This window comes from Magallana gigas, chromosome 4, assembly GCF_963853765.1.
Source record: "Magallana gigas chromosome 4, xbMagGiga1.1, whole genome shotgun sequence".
NCBI lineage: Eukaryota > Metazoa > Mollusca > Bivalvia > Ostreida > Ostreidae > Magallana > Magallana gigas.
Window position 1 is genome coordinate 51887383 of NC_088856.1, and position 19989 is coordinate 51907371.

Sequence of the window (19989 nt, forward strand, 5' to 3'; positions counted from 1 at the left end):
TTCAAATGACGTATAATTGGGGCGCAAGCGGAGTTTGCTTATTTATATTCAAAACATTAATCGTACAATTGGTCTAAAGTATATAAATTTAAGTACATGTAATAAGGAATCATTCTTTGATGGTTGTTAAGAGGACGCCAATAAAACCCCTTCACATTTTTTCTTCAGATTTTTAAAAAGTCTTTTAGCTGCGCAAGTACGATAGGTGTTCTAAGTGATTTTAAGCAATGCTTCTTTCTTGTATGCATACATTTCAAACAAAATGACATGTAGGACCTCATATTGATTGCTTTTATATCTTTTGGCAACATGTGTGGCCAATTTCGGGCAGAAACATGCCAGTTCAAGAAATGTTTACAAATTCTTATTCTCAAATGTTCAAGATGTCCGCACACCTCCCTTAAACGTTAGGAACTGTTTATTTATACTTAAAATGAATATGAAGATAGACAAATCAGCTTGAAAAAAGATTTTTTACTCGTACATTCAGCCTTTGTAAACAAAAACAGGACACGGTACTTGTTAACGTGACGAAGAAGTGAGCCCTGTATCCTGTATATTGTGAAAACTAATAGATGTTCAGTTCTATTAGAAAACAATTCCAAAAGCATTTTGCAGCCAGTAACGTAATACCAGCCCCCCCCCCCCCCCCCCCCGAAGAAAATATTTATTATACCATACAGCACTATCAAATAGAAACTGTTTCCGTGCAACATGTGACAAACATAAAACTGTAACAAACAGCATCGATGAATTCCACCCGTACATAACGTGCAGTGGACGAAAATAAATAGGTGTACCAATAAAAACATTACTTATATTCATTTATTTTGTTTCGTTCATTTCTTACCTTTTTCGTTTTGTGTGTTAAATTATCTGTTAATTTATAATCTTAAGTTTTGTTATTGACTGCTTTGTTAAATGTTCAGTTTTGTTTTATTTGATTCCTGTAAGTTTTTTTCAGGGTGCATAACACACAAATATATATGTTCCTGTTATCACTGATGTATTTCATACCCGAGGTATGCCTCATTTAGATCTTTGTTAGTCGTATGAACATTGATTTAACGAGAAGCCACCGCAGATATTCAAAGCGTTAAATTTGTTTACTTTTTATTTTTTTAATTACAAGAAAGCCATCGATTAGACAACACTACATATAATGTTTGTACTTGTACTTAATTAAGCTGAGAGTTGTGGCTTTAAACAATTTAAAATACATGCCGTACGATGTAGCAATAAAGGACCAGGTATTTGAAATCAGATTTATTTACAGAGTACTGATATTAAATACCCAGAATATTTAACAGAAAGATAACTCCTATAGAATATCAAAGTACTGAAGTACTGAAAGCCGGGCTCTTTTGGTGTCTTTATGCATATTGTGTAGTAAAGACTGAAAATCTCTCTCAAAATCTCTCTCTCTCTCTCTCTCCTTCTCTCTTTCTCTCTCTCATGCTTTTAATATCGAAAAAGCGTCAGAGAGCGACCAAATTTTGTAAGCGACTATTAACAAAAATATGTCTGTCTAGTAGAAGAAAAGTTCAACATTTGTTGCCTTGAATTTTGCAACAAGAATTATATATCCAATCCCTATTTCTTCAACGCGAAGTAAAGTAGTTCATGAAAATTCATGCGCTTTGTATCTGCCCAAAATGCTTAGTCTTGTTTTTAAAACACGTTATTAATAAGAAAACTAAAAAAGATAGAAAATTCTCTAAAAATTAAAAGAAAGAAACAAAATGCCAACACTTTTGACAAAACGTCGTCACTCTTTGTGTAACTATTTCGCATAGCGGAAGCTTTTACTTTGACGCTGTTTGTTTTTTGTTTACTTTTGAAGTTGTGCAATTTATATTTATATAGTAACATTGGCGATTTGCCTGCCTACAGTCAGTACTTTGCTTTCAGCAGAGCCCGGCTAAAAATGAAGCGTATTTTAATTATATGAAATTCTCTGTAAGTTTGCAGCTGACAGTTATAACTAGCTATATTGATGTTCCTAAAATAAATAAAATCAAAATTCTTTTTAATTTTTTTCCAGGGCATGTATAGTGCCATTTCATACAGAAAATAAAATCTTGACCTCGGACGTTGGTGTGTTAAACCAACCCACAACAAAAACAATAGGATTTATTTTGAGATTTCCAATATCAAACCACGTGGAGGATCGAAAGCTTATTTAGAGGTTTGTATCAAAAACGTTTTGTCAACAATTTTAGTTATACGCATTAGCTACATATCATTTAGTACAGAAGTATTTTCAATTCAACTATCTATCTACCACTCTAAATCTCCCGAATAGCCACAAGATTGTACATTTATGCAAACAAATACTTTACATAATAAGGAAGTATATGCAAGATTTAATGCAAAATAATTGTACATGTTAGTTAAAAATTGCAAGTAGTCTCTTTTATTAAAATGTTACAAAAAAATATTAGAAGATAACCCAATATATACAAACACTTGACGTTTCAACATTTCTTTTCATAAGAGTACATGGTCCCTCTTCATCCAAATTTAGCAAATGTATATATACATGTATAATACAGAGCCTCCAGAGAGCGCAAATATGCAATGAACTACACATTACAATTCAAAACATTTAATTTACTTTATCTATATATACAACACAATCAGTTTACATATCCAAAACACACACATTATAGATATATCTACACCCTAAAGAAATGGTGTAAATTATATAAGATATATAATTTAAATACACTGCTTACATATGATACATGTAATTCAATCTTACACAAATTGTTCACAAGTAATATTGTATTTTCTTCACGTTACCTGTGATCCACTGAGCCACAAAGAGGTGGTCTCTGGTGTCCACACATAAACCCCATGGACGCTGTAAATGGCAATTGTCAATGTATCGGAGGAACTGTCCATCTTGATCCAGGATGTGGATACGGTGGTTGTCACGGTCTGCTGTCAGGATCTGACCCTGGCTGTCTGTTGTGATGCCACAAGGATAGAATGATCCCTTGGTAGTGGAGGGAGGACCAGTGTAGGAAAACCGGAGTTTCCCGGCCTGATTGACCACCACTACTGCATGAGCACCAACGTCTGACACACATATATCTTGGTTCCTGTTCTCACTGATGTATTTAATGAAAGGTCCAGATGAATAGAGAGGTCGTCCTTTGTCATCGTACTGGATACTTTGTTTCTCTGTGGAGTCAGAGTAACGTACAACTTTTGATGGTTTTTCGTCACCATTGTCCATAACAACCAGGAGGTCCCCAGAGGAGGTACTACAGATATTGCGGGGACTCCATCCATGTAGTCTGATCACTGTCTGTATTTGTGTATTCTTCACTTTGTTAACAGTATTATCACTGTCATCAGTATAAACTAGATCTCCACTCCTTGTTGCTGCTATGTCCCCTGGAGAGCTTTCAGACTTGGTATATACTGACTTCACTAGTTCCCCACTGAGGTTGTACAGTCTCATGATTTTCTCATCGCCACACGTCCATAACACTTCATCACTCAGACAGGACACACTGCGTAGTACAAACTGTCCGAACTCTGTCTTAAACTCAGTGATGATCTGTGGTACATCAATGAGCGGTCTGTCCGGGGGAGGGGACTCATCGCCAGAAGAATCCATTGTATAGGCACGTGTTTCTGTTATTATAGAAAATGCTGATGTTATTGTAAAGATATGTCATACGGTGAGGCTCAATCTTTTTTCAAGGGAGGTCCACCCTAACTTAAGTTTTTTCAACAAAGAAAATGGCAAAAAAATCAAATCTTTACCTAAACCTTAAAGGGGCATAGTCACGATTTTGGTCAAATTTTATTTTTGTATTTTTTTTGTTTACAATGCTTTAGAGATGCTTTACTAATGTTCATCTAAAATATGGGTGCCATTCGCAGAGTTATAATAATAAACAGAGTTCACAATTCTTTGAAACATAAACATGGTTTGTGTCCTGTTTTTGTTTACATTTTCTCAATATACCAGAAAAAGGTCTTTTTCAAGCTGATTTTTTCTATCTTTTAATTCGTTGAAGCAGACATAGACAGTGTCTAATGTTTATCCCATTATTTAGGTAAAAAACTGGAACTTTCGCTTCAACATTCAGAATGTAAACAGAAACATGATCTAAGCTTTGTTTACATAACAAAGAATTGTTAAAATCAATGTCTCGCTTTAAACACGACGACTGAAAATTAATTTTTGTTGACTGTTAGAAAAGTTTTACTGAAGTTTTGTAGACGTTAAAAACTGAAAAATACTTTTTGACAAAAATCGTGCCCATGCTCCTATAATACTTTTTATGCATATAAAGTGTATATAATATATAATATCATAGTTTATATAATAGATCTTACAGGTATGGGTATTATATACCAACATTACTATGTCATGGGTAAATAATTTTGTAGAAAGGAAGTAGGTGGTGGAACATTTTTTGTTATAATTTTAAAATTTTTATAACATTGCAAATCCAAAGGGGGGGGGGGGGGGAGTTCAGGACCCCCCCCCCCCCCCCAGAAAAAAAAAATCAATGCACAGATCAAATTATTGAATACGTTATAGCTAAATAACAAATTGATAATATAGACATGTGACAATCTTGTATGCATTAACTCCCTTATTAACACTCAAAATGTCGTTATATTGGTATTATGTGTTTCTATGCAGATAGTATAAACATTGATTGTTGGAAAGAAGCATTAATAATTCGCAAACACACACATTTATATAACAAGCGTCTCTTAAAACTACAAATGTGCATATTATTGTAAATGTCAAACCTGCGGCTAATTCACCATGGTCATTTCATGCAAATACTCGCTCCGAAGGGCCCAGTTTTTTTCTTTCTGGTGCATGTAGAAAATTCTTTTTTGATCACGTATGGAATTAAATAGACCGAGGCAAGTCGATCATTTAAAAAACGTGTGGCTGTCGTATTTGTTTGTAAACAGTGCTTTACTACTTCTAACGTTAGGCTATACCGTATTTTAAAAGTCGGTGTTGTCGTTAATGGTTACGTGTAAATAGTTACATAACATTTTTATCAATATCGTAGTTTTTTAAATTAAACCAAAATCATTGAAATTTTACCGTAACAAGTGTAAGTTCTACAGTGGTTTTATAAATTGTCTTTTGAGACAAATTACATTATTCACCGTGCTACATGTTCTTTTTTATTGATTAAACATGAAATATTTATAGGGGATGGTTGGGTATTTTTAGTTGTTATTCCGTCGGTGTTTTTATTTAAAATAAATTAAATTACATTTTTCAAAAGTATACATGTACTTGATGATTCCTGATGATGCTCTTTTTTTCTGGTAAACAAATGCTAAAAGAATTAAAATGCACTCTATACTGCCGCGTTTATCCTTATTTTCAATACTGTAAAATTAAGCTAAGTGATCAAATACGCCTTATGTAACAAGTACGTCAGTGTCGGTAACATATTTGGTTACTCAATGTACATTATTCAAGTACTTATAAAAACATTTGACTCTCACATATACTGCGAAACACTATAAAACTAGAACATAGGTGTTATTTATAGGGACCTAAATACGATATAAGATCAAAATTTTATTTTTTGTAGTTTATGTATAAATTTTTTAATGAATAAAAATGTATAAAATGGTTTACTAGTGCATTTAGATTGATTGACCAAGTTATGACAAAGCATTACAAATACCCATATTAACTACTCTAGATATTTAAAAATGGGAAAAATAAAATTTGAAAATGTTGTGCACAAATCGTGTCTAGGTTCCTTTAAAGCATTGCAAAATAAGGGATTGAATTAAATTGATAAAAGGATTTTGATGATCGTCATTGAGTCTGGTCTTGTTACTGAAGCTAAATATCTCCTAAAATATATGTTTTATACAGTAACATTTAGACAAAACACAACATGAACACAACCTCTGTCATTCACTGCCTCTCTGCTACTGGAAGAATAATGACAAGTTTTGATTTCACTCCTTAGCTTTGTGTTTGACGTGCACTAAATAATAGCCAGTACAACAAATTTAAATTTTAAGTAAGTTTTTGAAAAGACGGTAATTATAAAAAGAACAATGGGTCGGTGGACATGACGGGGAAATGAAACTATTTAGGTTAAAAGTGTAGGTGTATGTAATAATGATTAATTACGTTTTTTTTTCATTTTTCCTATCCATTTAAATGGTTTAGTTTGACTGTATTGGCACCCTATTTACAAATTAAATCTTGAAAGTCAATTCATAACTTTGAACTACACTGAAAGAAAATGACTATAATTAAATATTGATTAATAAGCACACTATCACATAATCAACATTTTTAGAAAGTAACTCAGTTTGTCAGAATTTCATGTCTATTTGGAATAGACACTTATATCATCTAATATTTCCTTACATGTTTATAATTCAAGATATTATATTAATTATTAATATTACAGGTATGAATTGTTAAAACTTTGTTTGTTCTTTTCATCTCATAAATATAACATTCTATTCTTTGTACATTACGTGATACATGCAATGAAATTCAATTCTATCAAAGTAGTAGTTTTGTTCAATTCGAGTGACTTTGCTGTTAAATGGATACATTAAACTGCAATCTGCATAATTTTTTATGGTCTATATGATTTGTAATAAAATTACTGTAACTGGAATTATTAACTTTGCAAACGCATGATATGAGATCGAATTTAATAAACTTCATTCGTATACATTTCCCACGACGTCTATTATTCAGAATAGATATAGTTTCTCAGCATTTCAGTCTATTTCAGAATTTTTCCTGGAATAAAAATCACGCACCATTTTTTGAAAAGCACTAGAAAAACTCAGTATTGATATGTTTTTACTTATTCCAAATGATTTTCGTTAAGTCCAAAATGTTTTCATCGAAGGGTATAGAAAAAGATACAATACATGATAGATTCTCTATAATAATACAGAGATGCATATGTATTTAAAAAATATATATGAATAAGTCCCGCCAACTTTCGTTAAAAAACAATCATTTTGTAAATCTAACAATTTAAAACGACAAAAATCCCCATATTTAGTAACCATGAACCGTTTTACCAATTAATTGCTATTTTAGATCAGCCAATGAACGCTATAATAACCGTAATTTTGAATCGGGCTCGTGATGGTACATCATTTAGGTCGGGATCAGGGTATTTTGATACACGTTCGACTTTCCTCTGTAAAACTTCGACGGACGGTGTTCACTTAGTACGAGAAAATGACGGAGGAAAAAGCGGTGACAGTTTTCAGGGATTATCTAAGGATTAAAACTGTACACCCAAAACCGGCCTACGGTAAGAGACAGAGACGTTGTTTGGTGTTAGTTGTTTTTTTACGTGTTCCATGCGTCATACAAGTGTTCATGTGATGCAGCAGTTATACAGTATACTCAGCTTTCTACTCTAGTGTAAGACCCATAACACTCAAGTGGATAAATTCATTTGCAAACATGCATTTCTTTTATATAGTTTGTTTTTTTTAACCGGTGATGTGATGTGATGACACTATCATAATGTCATTACTAATGGCAGTGCAAATAGCAGAGAATGCATGACTTAATCCAGACATTAGAAGTTTGAACTTTACACATGAATTGAAACTGCAGAAAAATTGATTGGAATGTTGCTGAACCCCCAAATTAAAATATAAGTTAAAAAAATGGATGAATAAAATGAAATGCTCTTGATCTTTGCCTGTTTTGGTATATTCCTGCCGAGATTGGATAGGCTTGATATTTTGACTGTCACCTTTACCGAATCTTGAGACAGTCCTTCATAATCCGACAATTCAGTGAAGGCGTCAGTCCAGATCAAGGAGAGCCGAATCTGTGCTGAGTTTACGTGCTTGGTATTGTATAGTAGAACGGTGTCCTTGACTTATTGCTGAGTAAACATTTGGCTCAAGCAATCTGGCGTCTATTTTAAGGGTCATTATATTTATGTGCATGATGCTGAGTGTATTTTGTACTTTAGTTACTAGAAGGACCTGACATGTATTTATTTAATCATTGTATATATATACATATATATATACATTATATATATTCGGGTACATGTAGGTGTCCTAGGTCTTTAATGCAAGATATTCAGGTACACGATAGTGTACTCAGCGTTGATTCTCATACGCTCATAAGTCCGGCCACGATATGCCAGTGCATACAGTCCTTTAATTAGGTTAAACATGTGCTAATAAATAGGTCATTCCGTTGTTTACCTATATAGGTAACCTCCTTGTTTGTCAAAGTGATCCAGAATCACGGTCAGCAAAATATACTGAGCCTGTATTGGGAGTAAAAATATTTAGAATATCTCTTCAGAAAATATAAATTTAGTAAATGTGTACAGTGTCCGCAAATTGTTTTGCTATGTACTAGTATCCTATCCTAACGTGTATAATTTTCTTTCTTGCAATTATCCTATTATATATCTTGTATAAATCCTATGATATATAGCGTTATTATGATATCGTACGTAAACCCTTTTAGGTTTATCATAAATCTGTTTACCGGTTTTTCCGTTTATCATATCGTTTTTTCTGTCGTCAGTTATCGTGTCGTGCATTCATCGTTTTTTCTGTTGTCAGTTATCGTGTCGTACATTCATCGTTTTGTTCATGTGCATGCCGTTATTATTTATATGTATTACATGTTATACATTGCCCCCGTAAACAATAATGAGTTAATTAAGCAACAACTACTTTTCAATTTAGAATTCTGTTAAAAATCTTTCTTCCATTTTTTTTGACCGAAGGTTATAGGGAAACACAATTAATAATTAAGTTATATGAATAATGGAAATTAATGAATGATGTGTTAAAACGAATTTAAAGGAACAAGGTATCATAGTTTGAGGTGTTTCGGATATATTGTTAAATCACACACGGTGGGCAATAAATTGCATAAAAATCAACTTGTATATTATAGTTGAACTCGTTGATTTCAAACATTATGTTCATTGCTCTTACAGGATAATGATGACCTTAATATATCACATACTTTTTATTTATATAATATAGTACAAGTCTATTGTGTGCGCCATTTTTTCCATGCGATTTGATGTTGGGCTGAGCCGTTTGTCTGTTTCGTAATAAAAAAAATGAATCTAACCGGAAAAAAATCATATAGCATTTAATTTAGATCCTATTTTAAGGGTTTTATAGGAAACGATGGTTATTTCTGTATAATTGAACAGTGATGCTGTTAAGGTAGATTGCTAATTTTTTTTTCCAATACTAACAATTGTTTACTGAAAAGTCTATCAACCGAGTGGCTTGAAAATGTTGGCGACCGATCTGGCCTTCAACATGTTCGAAAGTTTCCTATTAATTACTGAGCAAGTGAAAGACAAACATCAAGCTACAATGTATCCGTACTCTAAAAATATTCTGTAACAAACTGTAAATGGGTTCTTTCCAAAGAAACGCTCTATAGTGATCATCAATGAATTAATGAATTGGTATGCACGCCACTAGTTGTAAAGAAAATGAATTAACATGTATGTCACTAGTTGTAAAGAAAATGTATACCTATTTCCACCATCGTTTATTGGACCTTTTTACGATGTACCTGTAGCTGCAGGCTGATGTCTACCCGACAGAGGTACATTTTTGTATAATTGAGATACAACCTTACAATTTCCGTGCATCGATCGAACATCTGAAACTCATCGGAAACATATTTAGAGTGTGTACTTAGTAAGGTCCTCAGATTGACATTTATATTATTCTGAAAAAATTTTCTTTGATGTTTTGTTAATTCCATTTAGATGCTGACTTTAATCTCTCGCTCGTGTGTTTACCGATACATGATAATTCTTGGGTATCATAACATGTCACGCGATGTTGTTATAACTTTTTAAAGATTCCATCTTGTCTTAAACAATAAAATAAAGTATTAAAATAATGTTATAATTGAAAATGTTCCGTTTTAAACTTTTATGGAGAGATAATTACGGTCGGGCACGTGGTCGATTCCAATAAAGCCCGGATGTCCAAATGATTGATTTGATCAGGTACCAACCGTAATGATCTCCACATAAAAATCAAAGAATGATTCCTTATTACAGCTCTACATACATAGACAATTTCGCCACATGTGATGATGATATGAAGTGCCTTTCATATTAGAATGATATTGAAGTCACATTGACATAGGGAAGACATGCTTCCATGTATACAGAAAAAGTGGAGAGAATCTTTGCCTTTGAGGAAACCAAAGTTACTGCTTAACGACTATAAATTGAATAAATGATTCTGTATTTTTGTTCTTCACAGTATTACGTTCTGTAGTCATTTTTCTAGGTTCTCCTATTACTTTTAGTCCTTTTTAGCTTTTGTCATACCAAACTAATATTAACAATGGCATTCTTATTTCTGACACAGATGAAGTAGTTGTGTTCCTGGAGAATCTGGCGAAAGATGTGGGCATTCAGTGCAGGACACTCGAGGTACATATATTTAAGCTGAAAAAAAAATCAAACTCAACAAGGTTAAAAAAATTCTTGCAAGGATACAGATAATAGAGATTATTAAAAGTTAACAATTGCTTGACTATTTTATAAAAATTTCACAATTTAAGGTTCCTCGACACACACAAATTTTACTTGATGGATGATGAGGAGTCTTTTTTAAAGTATGATTTTTAAAAAAAGTCAAAAACGATTCTTTTTTGATCCATCAGATAATTCACACGTGTGTCGGCCACCTTAAATGCAAAAATTTAAAAAAAACCAGAAACAAAAAATAAATAAATAAAGAAACGATACTTGCGTTCTTATACGTTATATCTCTTGATGAATGATTCTACACAAACTTGTAGTATGATGTGTAAAACAACATATAGTCTGAATTGTTAAAAAATATGCATTTATTTAGTCACTGCTTTTTCAGAAACTATCCTAATAAAAAGTTTACACATTTTTCTACGTAATGTATACATATAATTGGCATGTTATTTTCTAACTGATATTTTTTATGCTCCATTTTGACAGGTGCATCCTGGGAGAGTCGTGGTGATTATGACGATTCCTGGATCAGACCCGTCCCTGCCCTCCATCATGTTGAATTCCCACACAGACGTTGTACCTGTATTCCAGGTAGGTATAATCAGTACGTTTGATAAGGTCTCACCTGTTTTTAGATGGGTATAATTAACCAATAAGCTGGAATTGGTCACTCCTCTACGTCCCAAACTCATTGCTAAAATTAAGTCCTGGCAGACAAATTGTTTGCCGTAAAACATTTTTCTTTTGACAAATTTAGATTGAAAAATGGAGTGGTCGTGAGTGATTTTATACATCATCATTTAATTAGAATATTTCACCTAAAATAAAGAGTCAGCTATGCTGGTCAAGTGCTGTGAGGTGAATATTTTGTGTATGGTGCTATCTCAATCGGTACATTTTTGAGTAATCCATGAAAGTTTTCATTATTCCGCCACTTGAAAGTGTTTGTTATGAATGACTTTTGGCGTAATGGGTGCTTAGAGTATATCTTTCCCGTGGTTTCAATTAACTTTGGGGTGGGAACTATCTTATTCAACAGACATGTAAAAATACATTGGTTTTGGATAAAATATAGGTACATGTAAATATATTTTAATTTTAAGTGTAATCGGGCAATTAGTAAATGACCTCTAACACTTTAGCATCACATGATGATTGGCTGTTACCTTTTACAGGATCAGTGGGTGTGTGACCCGTTTGAAGCAAAAAAGATGGAGAATGGGGACATATACGCAAGAGGAACACAGGTATGGAATTGTCATTAAAATTAAAGTGAATGTGATGTCATTAGACCCTTAGTCATGAAAAATATAATTCATTGAAAACAATGTCAGTGTTATTAGTTTGAAGGTATGATTACCATAACATTTTCAAGAGGTTTGTTTCATTGAGTTGTTAATATTAAACTATTTTATATCATTTAAATATAACAGATTGTTAAATCTTCAGAGAGTCTCCTTATGTATTTCTGTAACATTCAGATTTATTATAAGAAAAAAATCAATATTTTGATTGCAAAATGATTTATTATTTTCAGGACATGAAGAGTGTTGGCATACAGTAAGTTTCACCAAATCTTGCAGCAACTTTATTCTAATGATTTAGTAATGAAAACAATCAATCACTACCTAATATTTTAAAATGTTACCAATATACGATGTAATATAATGTAAGTAATACATACGATATATGTATCGGAAAAATTACATTCTCTTGTTAGCGATACACAAAAGTGAGACTTGCATGACTGTAGTTTTGTTTTAAATATCTTTAGTGATAAAACTGATTTCTTTAATTTAAGAGAAAATATGAAATTTAAAATATATTTGATACGTTGAAGTCAGGAGATGATGTGGGAAGAAAATGTTATATTTTTAATCTTTTTTATGCCTTATAATCTGAAGTTGTTAAAAATATTGTAACTGCATGTGAATATGAGTTAAATCATTATGTTTGATCTTTATTTTTTAAAAAAAACATAACATAGGTTTCAAGGTTCTGGAAAGATTACTTATGTGAAACAAATTTTAGTTCTGATAGGTTTTGTGTGAGGGAATCTTTATTAAGATGTTGCCATTACTGATTACACTTTATTTAAGCCCACCTTTTGGCCTTTATGCTTGCAAATGGTTTGCTCCCTGTTGAATTTGCCCAGACACAGATATGTTTAAGAAAGAAAATTTTAGACATTCAAATTGGCTCAGACTTTATAATTCCTTGTAGTTTTATACAGTAATTTCACTCTTGTCCACTTTGATTTTGAGGCATATTACATGTATAATAAAAATAAAATAAAAAATAATAACTGGTAATGCAGGAAGGGGATCCTTTTTAAAAAGAAAATTCTACTGCAAAATGGTATCTTAACTGTTAGTACTTTCATCTGTATTTTTTTTCTCTGTGACAGGTATATGGAAGCCATTAGGAAACTAAAGAAGGAGAATAAACTAAATTTCTTAAGGACGATTCATGTTACATGGATACCAGGTATATGTATGGTATGAACACCCTACCTTTATTTTCCTACACAAATAATCCTGCATTTCCTGGACATCACACAAACGTGTTAAGGTATGATTAACTCTAGGTGTAGTATTACTCATGTCCCTTGAGATCTACGACTCACCTTATCAACCTTTCGGAATTTCAAAAATGTTGAATTCTACCGTCATGTGTGTACTCAAATAAAGCTTACATATTTAAAACTTTCTGATTTTGTATATTCAGACATTGAATAAAAAAAGTGTTCCCCAAATCCTAGGAACAAATTAAAATATTTGGGAATTAATTGGAGAAATATTGCTATGTTACCTTTTATTGTCTGATATCTAGATGAAGAAATAGGAGGAAAACTAGGAATGGCCAAATTTGTTCAACATGAAGAATTTAAGAATCTGAATGTAGGTTTTGGACTGGATGAAGGTACGAAATAAAATGTCATAAAAACTTAACATAATTTTGTATTGTAATATAACTTTATTCAAGTTTTTTTTCTTCAAGTGCAATTTTATTCCTTTGATAATTTTTGGCAAAAAATATTGCTTTGGGCATGGTTATAATCTTCAAAAGCTGATTAGATTTTCCTGTTTCAATGACATGCCTTTGCTAGTGTATTTGTTTTGTCAATATTTTCTGTTTGTCTAAAATACATGTAGTTTTGTCAAAGTCAAAAGTTTGGGTCACAGTCAATCTTTGTGGCTCCAATAGGCAATATGGTCCATGTTTGTTTGTTGTTTGTCTAAGCTAATGTCACTGATATTAGAATTCTACTTTTTAGGTCTGGCCAATCCTACTGATGCTTTTACTGTGTTCTATGGAGAAAGAACTCCGTGGTGTAAGAGTAGTTTGAGGATTGTATCCCATTCTAATAGATTAATGCAGTTCTAAAATGTTTATGTATAAATTAAATACTTTCCGTATGAGGAAATCTTAAGATATTTATTTGTTAAATAGTGAATTTATGTCTTATTCATTGGAATAATAGGTGAATGACTTTTAATAGTAATCTGCCAATGGCATATATAATGAGAAACAAAATTGTTTAACCTTTTTTCTTAAATAATTTAATCAGGGATTCGAGTTCGATGTCCCGGAAAACCAGGTCATGGGTCAAGGTTCATAGAGGACAATGCAGCAGAAAAAGTGGTCTGTGTCTAAAGAGTTTTCCAATTGATTTATATTATCATTGAATCTAAGTTGATATTCGTATGTCTTCCCTGAAAAAAGTGGTCTGTGTCCAAACAGTTCTCCAATTGATTTTTATTATCATTGAAACTAAGTTGGTATTTGTATGTCTTCCATGGAAAAGGTTGTCAGTGTTTGAAAAAAACCCTGTCTTATTATAGGCAAAGAAGATAAGTGGGAAATCTATAAGCAAAAGCAGTATGCTCATTTTAATTAGTCAACCTAAATTATCAGAAGATAATTGACTTGTACGAGAACAAACATACAAAAAAAATAAATAATACTATGAAAAAAACCTATATTTTTATATACATAATTTAGTTTTATAGTTTTATTTGCCAAAGACGGTTTTACTATAGAAATATTCTAAGTGTAGGCTTTATTCATAACACTTGCTTATAAATTAAAGATTTCTTATACTAACATGTATTTAGTACACTGACAATCTGATAATTTCAACTGGTAAACAATAGACCAAGCATAACTTAAGGAGGCTGGATGGTCAACAAATTTAAAACCACTAGATGTGCCTTAAAGGGGCATGTTCAAAATTTTGGTCCAATTTTATTTTATTTTTATTGTTTACATTGTTTAAATATGCATTACTAAGCTATGCATTTCTAAAAATCAATTAAAATTTGAGTATCAGTGGAAGAGTTAAAAGCAAGTTACTGAGCTGACAGTTCTTAATTATGTAATCAAGGCCCGTGCCATGTTTTGTTTACATTTGTTCAATACACCGTTATCAGTTCTTTTTAAGCTGTTTTTTTATATCTGCTAATTCATTCTGAACATTAATCAGCTGTTCTTAGTGGTTGCTGCATTCATTTTAGGTCTTAACCTAGAATTTCCTTGTCATTCAAAATGTTAATGGAAACATGACCTGAGCTTTATTTACATAATGAAGAATTGTGATCTCTTTATCTCGCTTTTAACTCGTAAACTGCACTCAAATTTTGGTTGACGATTAGAAATGCCTTACTGAAGCAATGCAGACATTAAAAACATAAATATAATTTTTGACCGAAATCGTGGCCATGCCCCTTTAAACTTTTAAACATGATAGTTTTGGCCATAAACATTTTCCAGTGAGATTTTCATTTAAATTTTCTAAGGATGAATCTCTGCAAATCAGTCACTGAAATATGACTCAAAGAAAACTAATAGGTGTCTTAATGACGTAGTTATGCCAATCGGTCACTTTTCCAGACCTTTCAGTTAACATCCAGTGGAATGAATGGTAGAGATTCACCCTGTGTTTTTGCTACTAATCACCAAATTACTTTAAATATACCCGTTAATTTGGTGCATAATGACGAAATATTATGTAATACAGACACAAATATGTTCACTGTTTACAACTTTGATATTGGCGATTTGCAATGAGAAAAAAGGTTTTACAAATACTATTCATCTAAACACTGTTTTTAGAGTAAACCAACCAAATTTTGAAATGGGCAAACATTTTCCAGTAAGATTTTCACTTGAATTTTCTAAGGATGAATCTCTGCGAATCATCCACTGAAATATGACTCAAAGGTACATGAAACTAATAGGTGTCTTAATGACGTAGTTTTGCCAATCAGTCACTTTTCCAGACCTTTCAGTTAATATCCAGTGGAATGAATGGTAGAGATTCACCCGTTAATTTGGTGCATAATGACGAAATATTATGTAATACAGACACAAAGATTTTATTTATTAAGACTAGGGTACAGTATTTTTCCTGCCTAATTTTTAGACTTGTATATTTAGCGTGGTTGTTATATGAACAAATAGGCTATATTAAGAGTTTTCATTTTGATTTACAGAGAAAAGTAATAAACAGTTTTCTTTCATTCAGAGATGAGCAAGAGAAAAAGTAAGTTCATGAAATTTAGAATTTAGTCTTAGATGGAGAAATATTGGATCATATAATGACATAAATATTTGATTCTTTTATCTGAAGTTAACTTTTACATTTTTTTAAATTAAAAATATTTGCATTTTAGTTTGCAAAATTAACGTTCTTGATATATCAAATAGCCTCATGATGGATCTCTGTTTGTAGACTCAAGACTCATGGCTGCTTACGACTAGGTGATGTTACCACAGTGAATCTGACCAACCTTAAGGTAACACACCTATTTATTAACTGTCAATCATATAGAGACAAAAAGGATATATGTATTAATGTGTGAAAGATAAAATGTTAAAGGTAGATGCATTGGACCGATTGGGATGTCACTGTACATTGAAACTGTGTGAAAAAATGAGGATTTAATTTTTCCTCCTTAACGATATTTTATGTGTAAAATAACAGTATACTTTTTCTTTTGCAGGGAGGATTTGAACAATCACTGAACGTTGTTCCGACTGAAATGTTTTTAGGTCTGTACAACGTATTTAATAAAACATCAAGACTCATGGCTGCTTATTGAATTGAAGTAGCGAAATCATTTTCCTACCTGGTACCTCTCTACATCAAAACTAATACTTTTTTAGACACTCCGTCACAAGATGGCGATTTAATGTTTTGTTTCATTGTCTGTATCAATCGATTTGGTTTCATATCATCATAGTTCATCATAGCTCAGTATTGAAAGTATTAGTTGGGCTTGTGAACCGCAGATAATAAGTTAGAATCTGAAATTCTGTTCATATTTACTACATTAAGTTTTTGAAAATCATATTTTTTTTTATCCAAAATTGCTTATTGAATAGCCTCTTCGAGTTACATACGTCTTATGCATCATGCAGTCTATCATAATCAAGTAGTTTTCTGCTGATTTGGGAAACTATTTCAAGGTGTATGAGCCACCTGAAGTGGATTAGCTCTTTTTTCAAACAGAGACAGGACTTGTTCCCCGAGGGCTTGACCGAGGTGAAAGTCTCTGTTAATGGTTTGATAAAAGAGCTACTGTAACTTCACCTTAGAGGAGACGGTAGCTCGTTCTCTTGCAGGGCATGCCCAAGTATAAAATGGTCCTGTTTTAATTCAATCAATTTTGTGCGCAATGTGATGCCGAATAAAATGGTACTCGAATGTGGAGGTTTTTTAAAGTTAAATAGCAAAAGTTGAAACATAAAACACTGTACGTTAGAGAAACATAAATAATGCATGTCCAAAAAAACCAATTTGATAAAATTTCAGACTAGGTGACATTGAAGTTATAAGTGCCTCTCCTATTGATTCGAAGTCATGAAATATTAAAAAAAATATGTAGTTATTCATTATTTGAAAGTAATAAAAAGGAAAAAGCAAATCATTGAGACCAGAAACATTATAAACCTTATGTAATTTTAATTCATATAGAGATGGGATAGATGGGATCATTGATACAAAAACAATCGCCAGTACAAAAAATATTTCTTTCATTGCTTTATATTATTTTTTTTACATATTTCAAAATAACCTTTTATTCGGTCCTTTTCTATGCTTTGACATCACAATAACCTTCCTTTGGTCTTTCTCTGGGGTTTGACATCAGAATAATCATCTATTTGGTCTTTTACTAGGGTTTGACATTAGAATCGCTCCTACTGAAGGCTTGAACGATTTCAAAACAATGATGGAGGAATGGTTGAAACAAGCCGGGGAAGGTATCACCTATGAATTTGTTCAAGTAAGTTGTCCTATGACGGTCATCAACAATATGACAGGCTCAACTGTCCCATAAATCACAGAAAAATATCATACAACGTGAGACACGAAGAGCCATACTCTGTAGATGTGTTTCTATATTTCGTAATTTTAGAGGGGCAGGGAGCACTGATGAGCAGTTAAGAAAGGAAATGTTACAGTTTCAGCCTATATCTCGCTGTAGTGCAATCTTGCCTTTATTCTATTTTTAAAGCCAAAAATATAATGATACAGTTATCATTGTTTACTACAGCCATTGTTCTGTAGCAGTACCATCTTAATCGATAGTTACTTTTACAACCAAAATCTAATAATTTGCGTTGCAAATGTCGGCCACTGTTTCCAAGCAGAACAATTTTGTTAAAGAGATACCGGTACATTTACATACACAACCTGATTAAATGTGTCATTAGCATTACGTCATCCTGTGTTTGTAGTACAACCCAGCCCAAGGTATGACCTCCACAGACAAAAGCTGTCCATGGTGGAGCACCTTCACCTCTGTGTTTGAGAGACTGTAAGTATTAATTCCACAGAAGTACATGAGGGTTTATAAAATACCTTTATGAAGCAATTTAAAAATCAGTCATAGAAAAATATTGACCAGACCTCTATAACAACAAAGCCAATACTCTTAAACTGCAATTAATAAATCTGCATCAGAAAACTAAATTTTCTCTGCAATCCCCTGGTGAATTTAAATCAAACTTGCATAAAAAGACATTTAGTAAAAATCGTAAGTGGAGATGATTTTATAAATAAACAGAATTAAAATACGTATAAATATTGTCTGTGACCTGAAGGGAAAGATCTGGTAGTAGGCACCGATTGGATGTGTGGAGAAGGGATGCTCTCAAAATCAATTTAGAATAGACGTTATTGCTAAGGTTAGCTGTGTGACCCATGTCTTATTTAAATAAATGATCTATACATGTATGTATTAGATTCTAGGCCACATGTTGGACTGACAAGATATTCTTCATGACTTTTTATTAAGAAAAAACATGTACACTCAGTAATTTTTATATCGAACCATCCTGAATACTCTTAACTTTTTTAATATCTCAAACGTAAGATATGCATAATACTTCCTTTCTTAGTTAAACAGATAAATAATAAGTTTGCATTTATAGTCACACAAGTCGCTCACCATAGAGCCAAACGCCCCATGTTATACCTCATCTGTATTGTAATTCAAGGATTCTCTTTACAGAGGCATTACAATTGAGAAGGAAATCTTTCCAGCTGCTACTGATATCAGATACATCCGGGAGGTACGAGCTATGTTTATATGCTGACTATGTAATTGATTTCGATACAGTTAGACTATACCAACAAGTCCCCATTCAAAATTCTGTGTCGCTAGTAACATTCAGTCTAACTCTTATTTTTACTCGTTTTAAGGTTTAAAAATATTTTGAAATATTATTTGAAAATGGATTTTATATTTCAGTACTGTGATTGTAATTAAACATAACTTGTCAACCTGGGTTTGGCGGGATATGCCTAAAACATTGACTGCTTTTGTTGGGTTTGAAACCTGGCAACTGATTCATAATAAAAAGCGCCATAAATACGATAATGCTTAACAAGCTACAGCAGATGACTATGAGAGCGGATAAATCCAAGGCCTAACCAATCTAGGTTAACGAACCATAATTGTATTTAAAGAGTGATATGCCTTTTAAAATAGTTTGTTCTTTGTAATGCTGTTTAAATTAATTACAGCTCGGTATACCTGCCCTTGGATTTTCCCCGATGAACAACACACCGATATTGCTTCACGACCACAACGAGTTTCTGAATGAGAAGGTTTTCCTGCGTGGGATAGACATCTACTGTGAACTTATCCCTGCTCTAGCCAACCTACCTAAGCAATAGTGTCATTGTGATGTCATCAAGACGTCAGTGTTATAAAAAGTTGTCATTATTGGGCTGCGCTTTATTAATATATACTTTTGATAACCATTAGGCATTGCCTAAAATTTTAATAAAATCTATACTTGAATAATTTGAATATTAATTTAAAAGTTTTTGAAAGCATTGAAACATCAAAAACGAGTTTACTAACTTTAATTTGGTTTTGATTAACTGACTATCAGAATTTTCATGTGGTGCAGAATAAAGACTATAGGTTAGTAAAATGATATTGTCGTAATTGTT

At 32.4% G+C, this 19989-nt stretch overlaps 1 protein-coding gene across 1 annotated transcript; it reads left to right on the forward strand.

Moving 5' to 3' along the window:
• Positions 1–7152: 7152 nt before the first annotated feature.
• Positions 7153–19835, forward strand: LOC105336810 (aminoacylase-1). Its single transcript, XM_066082815.1, has 16 exons — positions 7153–7313; positions 10399–10463; positions 11007–11111; positions 11696–11767; positions 12058–12080; positions 12928–13007; positions 13353–13442; positions 13798–13854; positions 14092–14165; positions 16016–16065; positions 16255–16318; positions 16526–16574; positions 17703–17809; positions 18264–18343; positions 19040–19100; positions 19555–19835. Exons 1-16 carry the CDS (start codon positions 7238–7240, stop codon positions 19705–19707), a joined length of 1206 nt encoding a protein of 401 aa, XP_065938887.1. The 5' UTR covers positions 7153–7237; the 3' UTR covers positions 19708–19835.
• The last annotated feature ends 154 nt before the right edge of the window (positions 19836–19989 follow it).